Source organism: Perca fluviatilis, chromosome 13, assembly GCF_010015445.1.
Source record: "Perca fluviatilis chromosome 13, GENO_Pfluv_1.0, whole genome shotgun sequence".
Lineage (NCBI taxonomy): Eukaryota > Metazoa > Chordata > Actinopteri > Perciformes > Percidae > Perca > Perca fluviatilis.
In genome coordinates, this window is record NC_053124.1 from 37,892,191 (window position 1) to 37,906,983 (window position 14,793).

The 14,793-nt window shown below is 42.5% G+C and overlaps 1 protein-coding gene across 1 annotated transcript; it reads right to left on the reverse strand.

The window, feature by feature from the left end:
- Positions 1-1,923: 1,923 nt before the first annotated feature.
- Positions 1,924-14,435, reverse strand: LOC120571047 (gastrula zinc finger protein XlCGF57.1-like). Its single transcript, XM_039819747.1, has 2 exons — positions 14,244-14,435; positions 1,924-4,185 (listed from the first exon to the last, which is right to left on the reverse strand). Exons 1-2 carry the CDS (start codon positions 14,290-14,292, stop codon positions 2,777-2,779), a joined length of 1,458 nt encoding a protein of 485 aa, XP_039675681.1. The 5' UTR covers positions 14,293-14,435; the 3' UTR covers positions 1,924-2,776.
- Positions 14,436-14,793: the final 358 nt, after the last annotated feature.

Genomic DNA, 14,793 nt, shown 5'->3' on the forward strand with positions numbered 1-14,793 from the left:
GCTTCCGGTGCTGTTTAGTTGCTGAACTTCAAAATAAAAGTCCGGAAGTGTTCCAGATTTCCTCTGGAAAACACGCAGAATATGAATGATTAAAACACACTTTTGAAGAAAGACAAATACTTTTTTACATTTTCAGAGTTCTGAGAAAACAATGAACCAAATTAAAAATGATGGTAATTTGTTTCCCTTTCCTTTTAATGTGTCAAACAGAAGACACAAGTTTTGGACTTGCATTGTATTAGGCTCCTTCGAGATGAGCCAGATCTGCGCAGAATCGATCACCGGCGATCGCCGCCCAATGCATGCCGGTTAAATTTGTGTCCGACTTGATCCCGACTTGCTCTGACGTCATGCACACGTGGGCAACGATAATCTCACGAGACCAAGGCGGCCACATTTTTTAGAGCCAGGCGCCGCAGTTGCTCTCCACCGACTGCAAGAGCCAGGCGGACCCAGGGCATGCTGGGAAACGCCGGCCTCTCAGCTGATTGGTTCAGAATCGACTCAACATGATGATGTTTTATATGAACTTTTTATTGATTTTGAATCGGAGGGATTTTAACTGCGATTTGTCTGATTTAAAAGCTTATTCTGTACAAAACACGTGTGGCTGATAGTGACGTTTAGAAGTCAGAGAGACTAAATCTGTTCAGATTACAGATCATCTACAGTGTGTTGTTAATTAAAATCAGCAACAGATCGCATGTAGAGAATTTTGACAGCTACTCTGTCATAATAAAATCAACTGGAGACTGTGTACAAGCTGATATATGGGTCTGATAACATTTTATTAAATCGGAATCAGACCACAGTGTTTCTGTCACTTCCTGTTCAGCCTGAAGGCTGCTGGAAACGGGTGGAAACTGTCCGATTTGAGAGCGAACTTTTGTCACCGCCCCCGGCTGCTGCTGCCTGCTCTTGTCCGCTTTACAGGCGGGGCGCAGTTCATCTCAAACGAGCCTAATTTCATCTGGTTTTGTTGTTTGTCTGAACATTAACTTCACCTTCATGAAGCAGGAAACACGGACCTTAAGCACTCATTTTTGAATCCTACTTAAAGAGCAGGGACTACTTTGTGTCTATAGATAAACACCTGAGCGGACAAATATTAAATGCGGAGTTCTCCAAGGCTCCATCCTGGGGCCTCTTCTGTTTCCCATCTACATGCTTCTACTGGCTCAGATTATGTACAACAACAAAAAATGTTACCATATTATGCAGACACGTTTATATAACCACATTACCAGGGGACTATGGCTCAATACAAACACTGAGGAAGTGCATTGAACAAATCAACGATTAGCCCCCAGGTTTCAACGTTAAGGTTGGGCAAGTAAAAACTTTTTACAACACCACAAACAAGTGGCTTTTAAAACAAGTTTGAAAAGCCCGTCAAAAACGTAAAAAAGAAAACATCAGTGGGGATCAGTGGAGAGGGATGACGGGGTGCAGTTGGTTCAGATTAGGAATGGGTGAAGGGTGTTAATGTGAGTTTATCCATCCTGCAGTAACACACTGTACTTTCGAATTCTGGGATAAACCAAAGACCAATCGACTGGTAGAAGATTCGAGAGAATTTCAGTTGACTGATATTTTCTTTGGTTGAATGCAGCCCTTATGTACACAGTACTTTGTTTATGTCTGTAACAATTATTAAATAATTAACAAAACATTTTTTTTTTAGGTAATCACGATTTTTATTGTTTAACCACGATTAAAAGGCGCTGTAGGTAGGATTGCGAAGATTCAGGACTTAGCCCAAAAATTTTAAGATCGACAACTTCTCAGTCCGTCAGACCAAAACGGTCTCCTAAGCCCCTCCCCCCACAAGGGAGAATGAATGTGTGTGCATGAGCAGTGATTGACAGGCATTTCTATCCATTTTATTTCTGTGCGAGGACACCATGAAGACTCCAGAGACTGTTGATATTCACTCTATGCAGATTTATTTGTTACATTTTAAGAAACAAACCGAGCTGCCTCGGACACATCAACTGACCACCGGCGATAGTCGAATAGACAACTAAATCTAAGTTTCATATGACTCTCTTCTCATAGAGCGTTTTGGGCGGTGTCAGTTGGACACATTCATGCCCAAAGTTACCTTATGGTCGGTACATCTTTAGATGGACCTGAACTGGTGATATTTTTACTTCTAATAGTCTTCTCATCTTCCTTTTCTGAAGTACACCTAGGTCGTTGTGACCCAGACAATAAGTACTAAGGTACATGCTAGTCAACAGATGGTTTACTTCAAATGATTTCACTTTGTTTCATCCTGGAGGGTACTCAGCATGTCCTGGTGTACCACACCGGTCATATCAAACTATTATATTTCTTTACTTTATTAGCTTTACCATGGCCTAATTAGTGGCATAGGAGACACTATACATGTCAAAAGACCTTAATCATGTTGGTGTCACTGATCATATTACCTTGGACCATAGCAGTGCACAAGTGAGTATTTATAGTTTTATAGAGATCATCATATGTCCATCTCAGCGTTGCTTCAAAGAGAAAACTCCTCCGCTCCCTGACAGGAAACACCTTGCTAGGCATATGTGTGGGCCCTATAAAATATCGGCTGGTTACATTTGTCTGATTTCTTGATTATAATTGATTATATGAGATACTACAAAACAAAATCTAATAAAATATTTAAAATAAGAGTGTACTTTTCCTAACACACAATATAATGTCTTCTATCTAGATGTTGATACATAAAGATTTTTGTTTGATACTTCAGAAGTTTTGCTTGGACTTAAAGGCACAAACATTATTCCATGTCACCAGTGTCAGGCTCAGAAGAGTCTCCAGTCTGGTCTTCAGTTTCTGCTTGTAAAAGTGGATGTGAGTTACTGGCTGGTTCTGGTCCTCCACAGTCCTCTCCATCAGCTTCTGTTACCATCTGACCAACACATTTATGTTTTTTGAAATTAGACCGCTGGGCAAATCTTCTCTTACAAACTGAGCAGGTGAAAGGTTTTTCTCCTGTGTGGATTCTCATGTGCATCTTTAAAGCTCCACTCTGTGTCAAAGATTTCTTACAGACTGGGCAGCTGAAAGGTTTTTCTCCAGAATGAGTCAGCATGTGGGTCTTCAGGTTTACACTATAAGTGAAAGCTCTACCACACACCGAGCAGCTAAAAGGTTTTTCTCCTGTGTGGATTCTCATGTGTTTTTGTAAATTTCCACTCTGTGTAAAGGATTTCGTACAAACTGAGCAGCTGAAAGGTTTTTCTCCTGTGTGGATTGTCATGTGTTTCTTCAGGGTTCCACTATCAGAGAAAGCTTTACCACACACAGAACAACTAAAAGGCTTCTCTCCTGTGTGAGTTATCATGTGTCTCTCTAGGTGTTGCTTTGTTCCAAATCTTCTCCCACACTCAGTGCAGCTGAATCGTTTCTTGCATGTTGAATCATGTTTTAGAGCTGACTGAGGTTCTCTGGTCTCCTTCCAATCAGCACTATCATCAGTCTCAGGTTCAGAAGAGTCTCCATTCTGGTGTTCTGTCTCTGGTTGTAAAAGTGAATGTGGATGTGATTTCCTGGCTGGTTCTGGTCCATCACAGTCCTCTCCATCAGCTTCTGTTACCATCGGACCAACACATTTATGCGTTTTGAAATTAGACCGCTGGGCAAATCTTCGGTTACAAACACTGCAGCTGAATCTTTTCTCTCCTGTGTGGACTACCATGTGTGACCGTAAATGTGCACTCTGTGTAAAAGATTTCTTACAGACTGAGCAGCTAAAAGGCTTCTCTCCTGTGTGAGTCATCATGTGTCTCTGTAAATCTCCTCTCTGTGTAAACGATTTCTTACAGACCGAGCAGCTGAAAGGTTTTTCTCCTGTGTGAGTTCTCATGTGTGGCCGTAAATTTTCACTCCGTGTAAAAGATTTCTTACAGACTGAGCAGCTAAAAAGTTTCTCTCCTGTGTGAGTTACCATGTGTCTATTCAGACTTCCCTTGAAGCCAAATCTTTTCCCACACTGAGTGAATGGGAACTTGGTGATATCAGCCTCCTCCAGCCATTGAAGCTGCTCTCCCTCTTGACTGCTCCACAGTTCCTCCTGTTCCTCTTTAATGTGTGTGGGGGGCTCTGGTTCCTGCTGGTCCACACTGGAGCTACACTCCTGCTGCTCCTCTTCACCAACAATCACTTTCAGAACATCTGGAGGTAAAGCTGAAACACATACAGACATACATTAAATATCAGTCCCAACAATACTTTGCTAATTAGCTGAATTTACTGTGATAAGGATGCAGCTTCATAATGAAATCATCCGATTTATTAGCCTGGATGCCAGCCGAACTTATCCCCGCCCACAACATTTGAGGTCGGGAAGTTCGGTCTGGACTTGATCCGTTGTGGAGAAACTATGCTTGAACCAGAGCTGTTTGGACCAATCAAATTGTCAAGGCGGGCTTTATGCGATGATGGACAGATGATCAACAGTAACGTAATCAACTACGTCACCATAGAGCGCTTGGGTTGAATTAATTTACAACAAAGATGGCTGCAACTGGAGAATTGAGATGTGTAGATTCCGCCATCGCGTCTGTTATAGAAGATATTGATGGCGCATTAATTTTAAAATCCTCAACCGGCCCGTCTCAGCTCGACTCAAACCAGCTGATGGTGTCTCTGCGAGCTGTTCAAGTCGCACAGCCTGGTTTTAGAACGCAAGAGACATGTCCTGTTCCAACAGCCAGTAGAGAAGTCAGCTGGTGGAGTCAGCTATAAACTATAGAAATAAAGTTATCAATAATCCATTTTATTTTTATGTTACAAACAGCTGGTCGAAATGGCAGAGTTTTAGACGGAGCCTCAACGACCGCCTGAAAGCACGCTAACGTTATATAGTCGTGCGAGATAAAGAGTGACCGAAGAGAGAGAGCACCCAGCGGCGTTAGAACAAAGCCGTGAATCAGAGAAATAAAACGAGTTTTCGCCAATTCATCACTAGAAATGCAACTGTAGCAAGCATCTCACTCTCACTAACGTTATTCACATTCATATTTACACAAAACAAATGATATACCCAGCTACAAAAAAAAGGTCTAAAAGTCAGAAGTTAGGACAAAGTACAAAGAGTGGTTTTTATGGAGACGATACACGAGTCTTGTCCTGACTCATCTCATTGGTGTTGAGTTCTGTTGCCAACTCCGTTGCTCTGATTGGTTGTAGGCCTATCCAATTGAGTGCAGAGGCATTTTCTTTCCTGGTTCGGTTGAAAAATGCCCCATAATCACAGCGCAATGGAGCAGTATCAGACTCATATTCTGACTAGAATCTCAGTATGACGATGTCAGGCTACCGATTTATCCCAGGTCCCCAAAGATCATCATACAAATCTGAGCTTCCAAAACCCTTAAAAAACCTCATGCCTCCACTCTGCTCCGGCTGTAAAAGCTGTGCCAGTCTGTCTGAGAAAAGCTCCGAACTGGAAGGTAAGATAACTTTGCTGCACCGGATCAGACAGCAGGGCCCCAGACTGCAACCAAATGCTCGCATTTTGCAACCAACAGCTGTCACTCAAGGTAAACTACAGAGGTCCGTGGGTTAGATCGCCTTGAAAGTGAACAATCACAGGGGGGCCACATGCAGAAATCAACTTGGAGAGCAGAGTTTACCTGCGAGAACAAAGCGGACACTCTGTGACGCGTGGTGGCTGCTATGTACGCGTGCTGCTTAGCGTTTCTTTCCTTCTCCCTATGTTTTGTTTTGTTTTAACGCTCACAGCTGCCTGTTCAACTCTCGATTGTTGAATCGGTGTGCGAAGGATAACATCTGCGCGTGTGAAATTATATAATTTGCTCGTGAGCATGTTTTATCGCAATCGTGAGGTATGACATAATCGTGACTTCATAGAAAACCTCCTTTTGTATGAAAACATGCAACTGATTAAGAGACATTAAAAGAGTAGCTTCTTATTGTATAAGTGGTGCAGGGGTGCACGGAGCAAAAGTCTGTATTGCTGCTGCGCATGCTCTCTACATATTTTACAATCCTCTTGAATGTTTTCCTGCCACAAACGCAAACGTTCCTTCGGTTGAACTCGCCATATAAAGCCGCGGCTTGCTGGTCCGATGTGAGGGATCAGGTGACTGCCGGGGCGGAGGGATTATGCTCCGGATGTGGCCTGCGCACTGGATCACATGTGTCCTTCCGTGTTGGGCGGTGGCACAATGGCTCAGCGATCAGGATTACAGAAATATGTTTATCCACTACAATTACCAATGTTAACAAGGACATCCGCATTCAGACAGCCTGCGTCAGCAGTCAGACGGTCCGGCAAAAATGGAGGTCTTTCCATCCATGTTGAATGGGAGTAGTATGTTTAGGCTGTGGCAGGGGTTGATGCAGGTGGCCAATCATGTTGAGGCAGGGTGAGAGTCCCGGACAGGAAACAGGAAACATCACTGCCTCAATCGCTGCCACAAGAAAGTTTCTAAACACCAAACACAAGCTCTGAACTGCCCGGTTTCCTCAGTCCCTCCGTCTCTTTTCTTTCGCTCTTCCTCCGGGAAATGAAGCTGCCTTCAAGTGCACTCGGAAACGTCCAGATCTATAAACCATCTGACGGGAAACAGGAACTGTGAAATATAAAGTCTACCTGTGCTACGTTGGGGGGGTTCAAGAACACAATAGGACGTCACACAGATGGGACAATTAATGACAGAGAATCACACAATCACTTTTTTCGTGTGAATGCACATTTAAATATTTTTTTAAATATTATTTTTAGGGCATTTTTAGGCTTTTAGTGTATTGACAGGACAGCTGAAGACATGAAAGAGGAGAGTGAGGGGGAATGACATGCAGCAAAGGGCCGCAGGTCGGAGTCAAACCCGGGCCCGCTGCTTTGAGGAGTAAACCTCTATATATGGGCGCCTGCTCTAGCAACTGAGCTATCCGGGCGCCCGTGTGAATGCACACTTAAGCTGCTATGAGAGACGCAGTTACGCAGGTGTTTAGGGGTGCGTACCTACTCACCGCAGGAGGTGGCGGTACTCATGGGGACAACAGAAGTGCCGGTACTCTGTACTGGTGAGTTCCGACCCATTACCCACTTCCAGTCAGATAAGAAATGACATATGTTGTTCTCACCTCTGTATTCTGAGGATATTGCTGTTCGAAATATTCATGCTTTGTGTCGTAGTGGCGTTTAACATTTCCACTCTTCCCAACTCCAACGGTCTCTGTGCAAATCAAACACAAGGGCTTCATGCTGGATTGTGGAAAAATGAACGCATATGTTTCAGTCCACTCGTCTTTGAAAACTCTGTATTCTTAGTCAACTTTTCTTCACAGATTTGGAAAGTGACATCCTCACCGCAACGTAGCCTTCACTGACAGAATACGCCGAAGTCTCACTTTCTCGTGCCCGCAGGACACATGTGAACGCCAGTTAGCCGACCCTGAACCATACCTGTCAAGTTTTGGATTTGAAAATAAGGGAAATTTTCCGGCGCCCACCACGGAAAGCAGTCCCACTCCAACCAAGCTCCAGTATCCCTTACATTTTAAGACAGGTGTACAAGAAAGCTAAAATCACCACTTGATGCAGAATGCTGAAAACATTTACAATTTATAACATTGCTCGTCTTTACATTTTATTTTCATTCCACACATTTTCATTTCATATTGCTTTTCTTTTACAGTTTTTCTTTTCATTTCACATAACTTTTCTTTACTCTTTTAGTGAGTTATTGTACAAATTTGTTGCAGACTTTGCATTCTTTAAGACTGTTTAGGAAGGAGTGTATTAGTGGGCTGGGCCAGAGTGGTTTACATGAGAGTAGAGCGCAGACAGTTCTGTCTAACGTCATCCTATTCTCTGGAACAATCTTTCGTACCATGCTAAACACCCTTTCTCAACTTGCATTGCTATGGGGAATGCATAGTAAAGCCTTCAGAAGTTTTGGTAGCGCACCGTCTCTGTCATAGCGTCACTCATCATCTGACCTCACACACTAACCTCGCCACAACTGCCACCTACAGCACCTGTAGTAGGCTACTGCAGGTGGCAGTTGTCACGAGGCTGAGGCTTTTTTTACTCCGCTCGGGCCCGGGGTATTATTATTTTTTAATAACGCAGGTTAAAGTACGGGAGATTTACGGGAAAATACTCATTACGGGAGGACAGCAGGAAAGAAGGGGAAAATACGGGACTTTCCCGGCCAAAACGGGACACTTGACAGGTATGCCCTGAACTCGCTATGAAAGTTTGGTTTCGCTAATATTGAACGTGAACGCCAGCCGACCTATAACTCGGTAATATTGAACGTGTAGCATAGCCTGTTATCCTAGTAACTTGCAAACAGCGGAATACCGGCAAAAGAAGCCTACCATCAGTGGTTGCTGCCCTAACTGTGGAAAGGTGGTAAGAGCAAACGCCAAAGCAGTTGCTTGTGACGTTTTTGTTCATACAAGGTGCGAGAATATGGTTCCGAAATTGTAAGTAAGTGAGGAATAAGTCGGATATCCCGTTGGTTTGTAACCGGTGTTGTGTGCGGGAAATGTGCAGCGTAAATGTCTTAGATGATACAAAAGAATTGAGAACGTATGATGAGGACATTATGTATGGGGGAGACTATGATTCACTCGGCCGTTTAAAACTGAAAGGGATGCATTTTATTCACGTTAACGCAAGGAGTCTGCTACCCAAACTGGATGAAATCGGACACCTCGCGTCTACGTCTAAGGCTGCTGTGATCGCTGTATCGGAGACCTGGCTAGACACTTCCATTCAAGATTGTGAAGTTGGGCTTACAGGTTATTACATCTACCGACGCGATCGCGACAGACACGGAGGAGTGTGCCTTCTTTAAGGACTGACATTAACTTTCAATCCGCACCATGATCTACAGATGGATGGCTTGGAGGCAGCGTGGGTGGAGTTAATTCTTCCTAAAACCAAGCCCATCATTGTTGGCGTCTGTTACCGCCCAGCTAAGCAAACAGACTTCCATGAACTACTTGAATCTGTCTGTTGTAAAAGCAATGTATGCCTAGAGAAAGAACGCATCATCATGGGTGATTTTAATACAAACCTATTACTGCCACAAAGTAGCTTGAAAGAGTCTCTCTCATGTCTTTGCAGGGTGTCTGGTTTACAGCCATTAATTACTGAGCCTACTAGCTTGTCTATAAATAGCCAGTCCCTTCTTGACGTAATTTTGGTATCTGACTAGGGAATGATAAGTCAATCAGCTGTGTTGGATGTGGCTTTCAGTGAGCATAATGCAGTTTTTTGCACACGCAAGAAAATTAAATCTCAGCCAATAAATGAGCACTGTTCTATCAAATGCAGATGTACCAAACAGTACTCTGCTGAGGTGTTCAATCAAAGGCTGTCTGAGAGAGACTGGTCTGATGTGCTCGAATGTAATGATGTTGATAAGGCTTGGGATTTTTTTAAGCAGCATTTTATAGCAGCTCTTAAAGTCGCTCCAACGAGGGAAACAAGAATTAAGCACAGAAGTGCATGTTGGATGACATCTGAAATTATTGATCTGATCAGACAACGTAATAGAGGTTTCATAAAGTTTAAAAAAAGTCTAAACTCCCAGCTGACTATAACTCTCATGCTTATCTTAGAAATCAAGTTAGTTACAAGGTACAGCAAGCTATGTCTGGATTTTATACTGATTCCACTGATGCAAATGCAAAACAGCCTAAAAAAACTATGGAAAATTCTCAATATGGGATCAACAGCAAAAGCAAAATCAAAGTCTGGTAAAGCAGGGCTAATTATTGAAGAGGAAATGTGTTTTGATAAGCGGCTGATTGCCTGCCACTTTAACCATTACTTTACAACCGTTGCTGCCAGTTTGGTCAGGAAATTGCCTGATGCTTCTGACAAATTTGGCATAAACTTTGTTAACTCCTTTTACAGAAGCAAATATGTCTCTGCCGATGCATTTGCAATCAGTCCTGTCTCAGAGGATAAAGTAAGAGCGAGCCTTTCCACCCGGTCAGTGAATAAGGCCTCTGGCTTGGACCTTACCCCCTCCAGGTTCCTTAGGCATAGTGCATGGGTTACATATAGTATTCTTACCCATATCATAAATCTCTCCATAAGCCAGAGTGTTTTTCCAAAAGATATGAAGAATGCCAGGATGGTTCCTCTTAAGAAAAATAGCAGAGCTGATGTTGGAAAATTATAGGCCAGTATCAACTTTGTCAACTATATCAAACATTTTTGAGCATCTTGTGTATGAACAGGTGGAGGAGTATCTCATCAGGCTTGATCTATTATATGACTTGACCTGCGAAAAGCATTCGATACTGTGAACCACAAGATTTTGATTTCTAAAATTACACTGCATGGGTTTTAGTAACTCAGCACTCATATGGTTCACTTCTTACCTAACAGATAGGACTCAAGTCTGTGATGTTGAGGGGACCCTCTCTGATCCACAGAGTATAACATGCATTTTAACCGTGTTTACTCCAGCTGCTAGCTAACGGTAGGCTAACGTTACCTGCTGCCAAGTGTGGTGTTAACTAGCGTCCCGTGCAGCGATATTTCGGTTGCCTCTAACGTCCGTTTAGGAGCACCAGAGAGAAGCGCAGGCATTTAAGTGGCACCGAAATCCGCGTTGCTATTCGGTCCGGTAGATAACGGTCATTAAGGCACCGGGTCTCGGTACCCAACCCTAGTAACAGCTGAATATTCTCTCTCATGATGGAAAAGTAGAGACGATTGTAGACGAAAATGAAGAGAAATTTTATCTTAGTTTTTATTTTATGCAAAACATTTTAGTCTCGTCTTTTTTCGTCAACAATAATGCATGTTAATTTAGTATAAGTCAGCGTTTTTGGACATCGGCGCAGTCTCGTCATCGTCTTAGTCATGGAAAAAAAGGTCGTTGACGAACATATTTTGTCTTGAAATTAACACTATTAAAAGGACCCCCACCACCCCCATACGCATATAGGTAGGGAGGAGTTTACAAGAGCTGGTCTACTACCCGTACATCTAAGAGTAGAAGAACTTAAACTGAACCATATGTTTAACATTGTTAATGGTCATGCCCCCAAATATTTATGCTCTAACGTAACCATGGTCCATACGCAGCATAGTCATAATACTAGGGCCAGCATCCGCTCCTGCATAGTTCCTAGAGCTAATAATGCAATTAAAAATTCTTTCTTTTACACTGGTATCATGGCATAGAATAGTTTGCCTACTGCTAAAAAACTCCTATCATCATGAGGGATTTTCAAAACACAGGTCAAGCAGCTTTTATGGAACAAGGTGAATATTTATTGATAAATTGGATAGTTTTTACAGCATTTTTGTTTCTTATTTAGTTTATTTTATGTGAGGTCTTTTTTCCCCCCTCCTAATACTGTATGTCTTTTTAGTCTGAGTTTGTCTGCTTCTTGTCTATTGTTTCCTGTGTGTAACACCAAGGACCGTGCTAGAAATAAGTATTTTACTTTAGCGTGTTATCCTTTGGATTACTATTTTATCATATTGATCCAAAAATAAATCAATCAATCTCGGTAATATTAAACGTGTAGCATAGCCTGTTATCCTACAGTTAACTCTGCAATATTAAATGTGTAGCATAGCCTGTTATCAGACAGTTAACTCTGCAATATTAAATGTGTAGCATAGCCTGTTATCAGACAGTTAACTCTGTAATATTGAACGTGAACAGCAGTTAGCCAACCTGAACGTTAAAGGCTCATGGCTGTCAACGTTGTCATGACCATAGTTGAACACTCACTTTTTGGAATGCATGTGAACAGCTGATCAATGGCAAAGTTGACCCGTAATAATAGTGTGAAATAAATGTTTACTGTCGCTGTTACTTAAAGTAAGCTGATGAATCTCTATGGAGAGTTGCCGTAAAAAGATACAGGCAACTAACTGTTCTGTTGACCTGAACGGCGCATGTTAAAATCCATCAGTAATTTGGCAACGGTGCCAAACCGACCGGTATCTACCAGATGGAATAGCAACGTGGATTTCGGTGCAACTTAAATACTCTCTGATGCTCCTAAAACAGACGATAAAGGCAACAGAAGCCTCCCTGCATGTGACGCTAGTTAACAGTAATAACACGCTACACTTGGCAGCAGGTAACATGTATGTTAGCCTACCGTTAGCTAGCAGCTTTAAATGCTGACAGCTAAACGGTGTAAAAGTGTGACTGTATTTCAATGTAGAGCAGGGGTTTTCAATAGGTGGGGCGCGCCTCAAAGAGCCACAGGGGAGGCGTGACACGCGAAGAAAAAATGACTCTGTATGCAGCTCTATTGATATCAGTAATTGTGCGTGCGTGTATTAGCTTTAAAATGCGTTGTTGCCTTGTCCCAAGTCAACAGAAGTCAGCATTAAGGGAGGAGACAGGACCCGGCAAAAAACGTAGGAAATACGATCCCGAGTTAAAGTTAGGTTTCACCCGGTCGGGGTCCGGGGCTGCACCTCTGCCGCGGTGGGACAGAGACTGGGAGGAATGCCGATCACGCGTTTATGGTTGTCCGTGGAGAGCGAGTTCCCCCAGATCTCCACTAAGGCTATGAAAGACCTGATCCCCTCCACCTGCTTTTGTGAGTGTGAGTTTTCCGCACTGACCCTGATTAAAAACAAATACAGATCAAGGCTGCAGGTGGAGGACGACTTGTGTTTATTTCTCTCTGCAGCGCAGCCCCGCATCGAACACCTCTGCACATCAAAAGCGCGGCCTCATTTGTCCCACCGACAGACTCGGCGTCAGCTGATTTTGCCGGGGCTTCAGCCCCGAATGTTTTGAGTGTAGTCCCGAATGTATTTTGGAAAGTTGACTGACAAATATGAAACAGGACGTCACTCAGTGTCCACTCTCGCTGTAAAACGCTCCGACGTAGAGCAGCGTTCAGCCACTCCCCTAATCTGTCTCATTCAGAGAGCAGAGTCTCAAACGGGGCTCTGAGATCTACCGTATCAGCAGAGCAATCACGTAATGCACAGCAGACTATGGTGCAGGTAGATTATTTTCTGGAATATAGTGACTTTACTCTTGTAATAGCCTTTTATAACTTTATTTTTCACAAAATGTCATGTCTCCTCAAAACCTCAGAGAACACAGATGGGATGAGTTATATTTTTAATGTGTAAAAAGTTTTGGACATGAGCAGAAATCTTGCTCAAACATTTGAAATATTACAGTCCAGGGGTTTATTAATAAATTAAAAAAGGAATAATGTATAATTGATGTTCCTTCCTCAACAAAAGATGCAAAAAAGAAGGTAAGAGTAAATGATATCTAGGCTACATGTGTGCTGACTCAGATATAATTAGAAAAGTCGATCTACAGGAGAATAAGTGAATAAATAGGGCTCGGCTGTCCTTACTTACTCTAAGGGGAGGCTCACATTCACCCAATTTGAAAACCCCTGCTGTAGAGGATTCCAACAGCAGGACGTGCAGTCTGCAGCTAAAGCTATAAAAGCTAAAAGACACAAACTAGCACTATGGTCACTGCTGTTAGAAAAAACAACACACACACACACACACACACACACACACACACACACACACACACACACACACACACACACACACACACACACACACACACACACACACACACACACACCCCTCCAATTTCCTGTTCCCAAAGTTACAAATCAACACTTTGGACAACTGATGGACTGATTTATATTAATTCGTAAATGATATGTATGGATATACAGTACAGGCCAAAAGTTTGGATACACCTTCTCATTCAATGTGTTTCTTTATTTTCATGACTATTTACATTGTAGATTCTCACTGAAGGCATCAAAACTATGAATGAACACATATGGAATTATGATTGATTATTGATTGATTTTGAGGCAGAAACAAACTTTTTAAACACAAGGCAGAAGCTGCAATCACTTTTTGGCAAGTGGAAAAAAAGACTGGATGGTTATAATGTAGGCAGCGCTGGAATGTAACTAAGTACATTTACCCCAGTACTTGTACTTCAGTCCAAATGTTGAGGTACTTTTACTTTACTTGAGTCTTTTCTTTTCATGCCACATGTATTAGTACTTTAACTGCAGTAAAGGGTCTGAATATTTCTCCCAGAAGTGAATCTAGGACAGCGGATGTTTTTCTTGCAGCTGAAGGACTGGGAGGATAAAGTTAGCACGCTGATATAAAAACACGTTAGCTTCAGGAGCTAGCTGCATGCGGCTAACAGGCTAACGTTAGCTTAGCGTGACTATGAGAGCAGTTAGACTGTCAGACTCACCTTCTCCCCGCAGCTTGGTCTCCTCCGTGTGTTCCCGGTGTCGCTCCATCTCTGATGAACAGACTAAGAAACGCTGTTTGGGATTCCCTGATCTGGATTCAGCTAACGGCTTCTCTCCTCACCGCTCCCGCTGCTCAGCACGGGCAAACAACAACAAACACCACTTCCGGCGGGACCGCTGTCAAAATAAAAGCCCCGTTATTCTATTTTTTTTTTATTGATTTCTTTCATGAGGATATATTTTGTTACATTTAGGAACCCTGTATTTCTGGTTTACATATGTCTATATGGTTCATACTGAATATCCATATTTATTCTGTTTTTCTTCTGTTAATACACTGTATTAGTTACTAGTTACTTTAGTTACTCCACTACATTCATCTGTTACAGCTTTAGTTACTAGTTACTTTACACATTAAGATTCCTGCACACAGAACACATGTAGTTTATAACATCTGATGTTTTATTATAAAGTAAACTAGCCGACAATATAACGGCTACAAGTCCAGCTGAGATGATGAGACCATTAAACACACAGCTGGTTGGATCC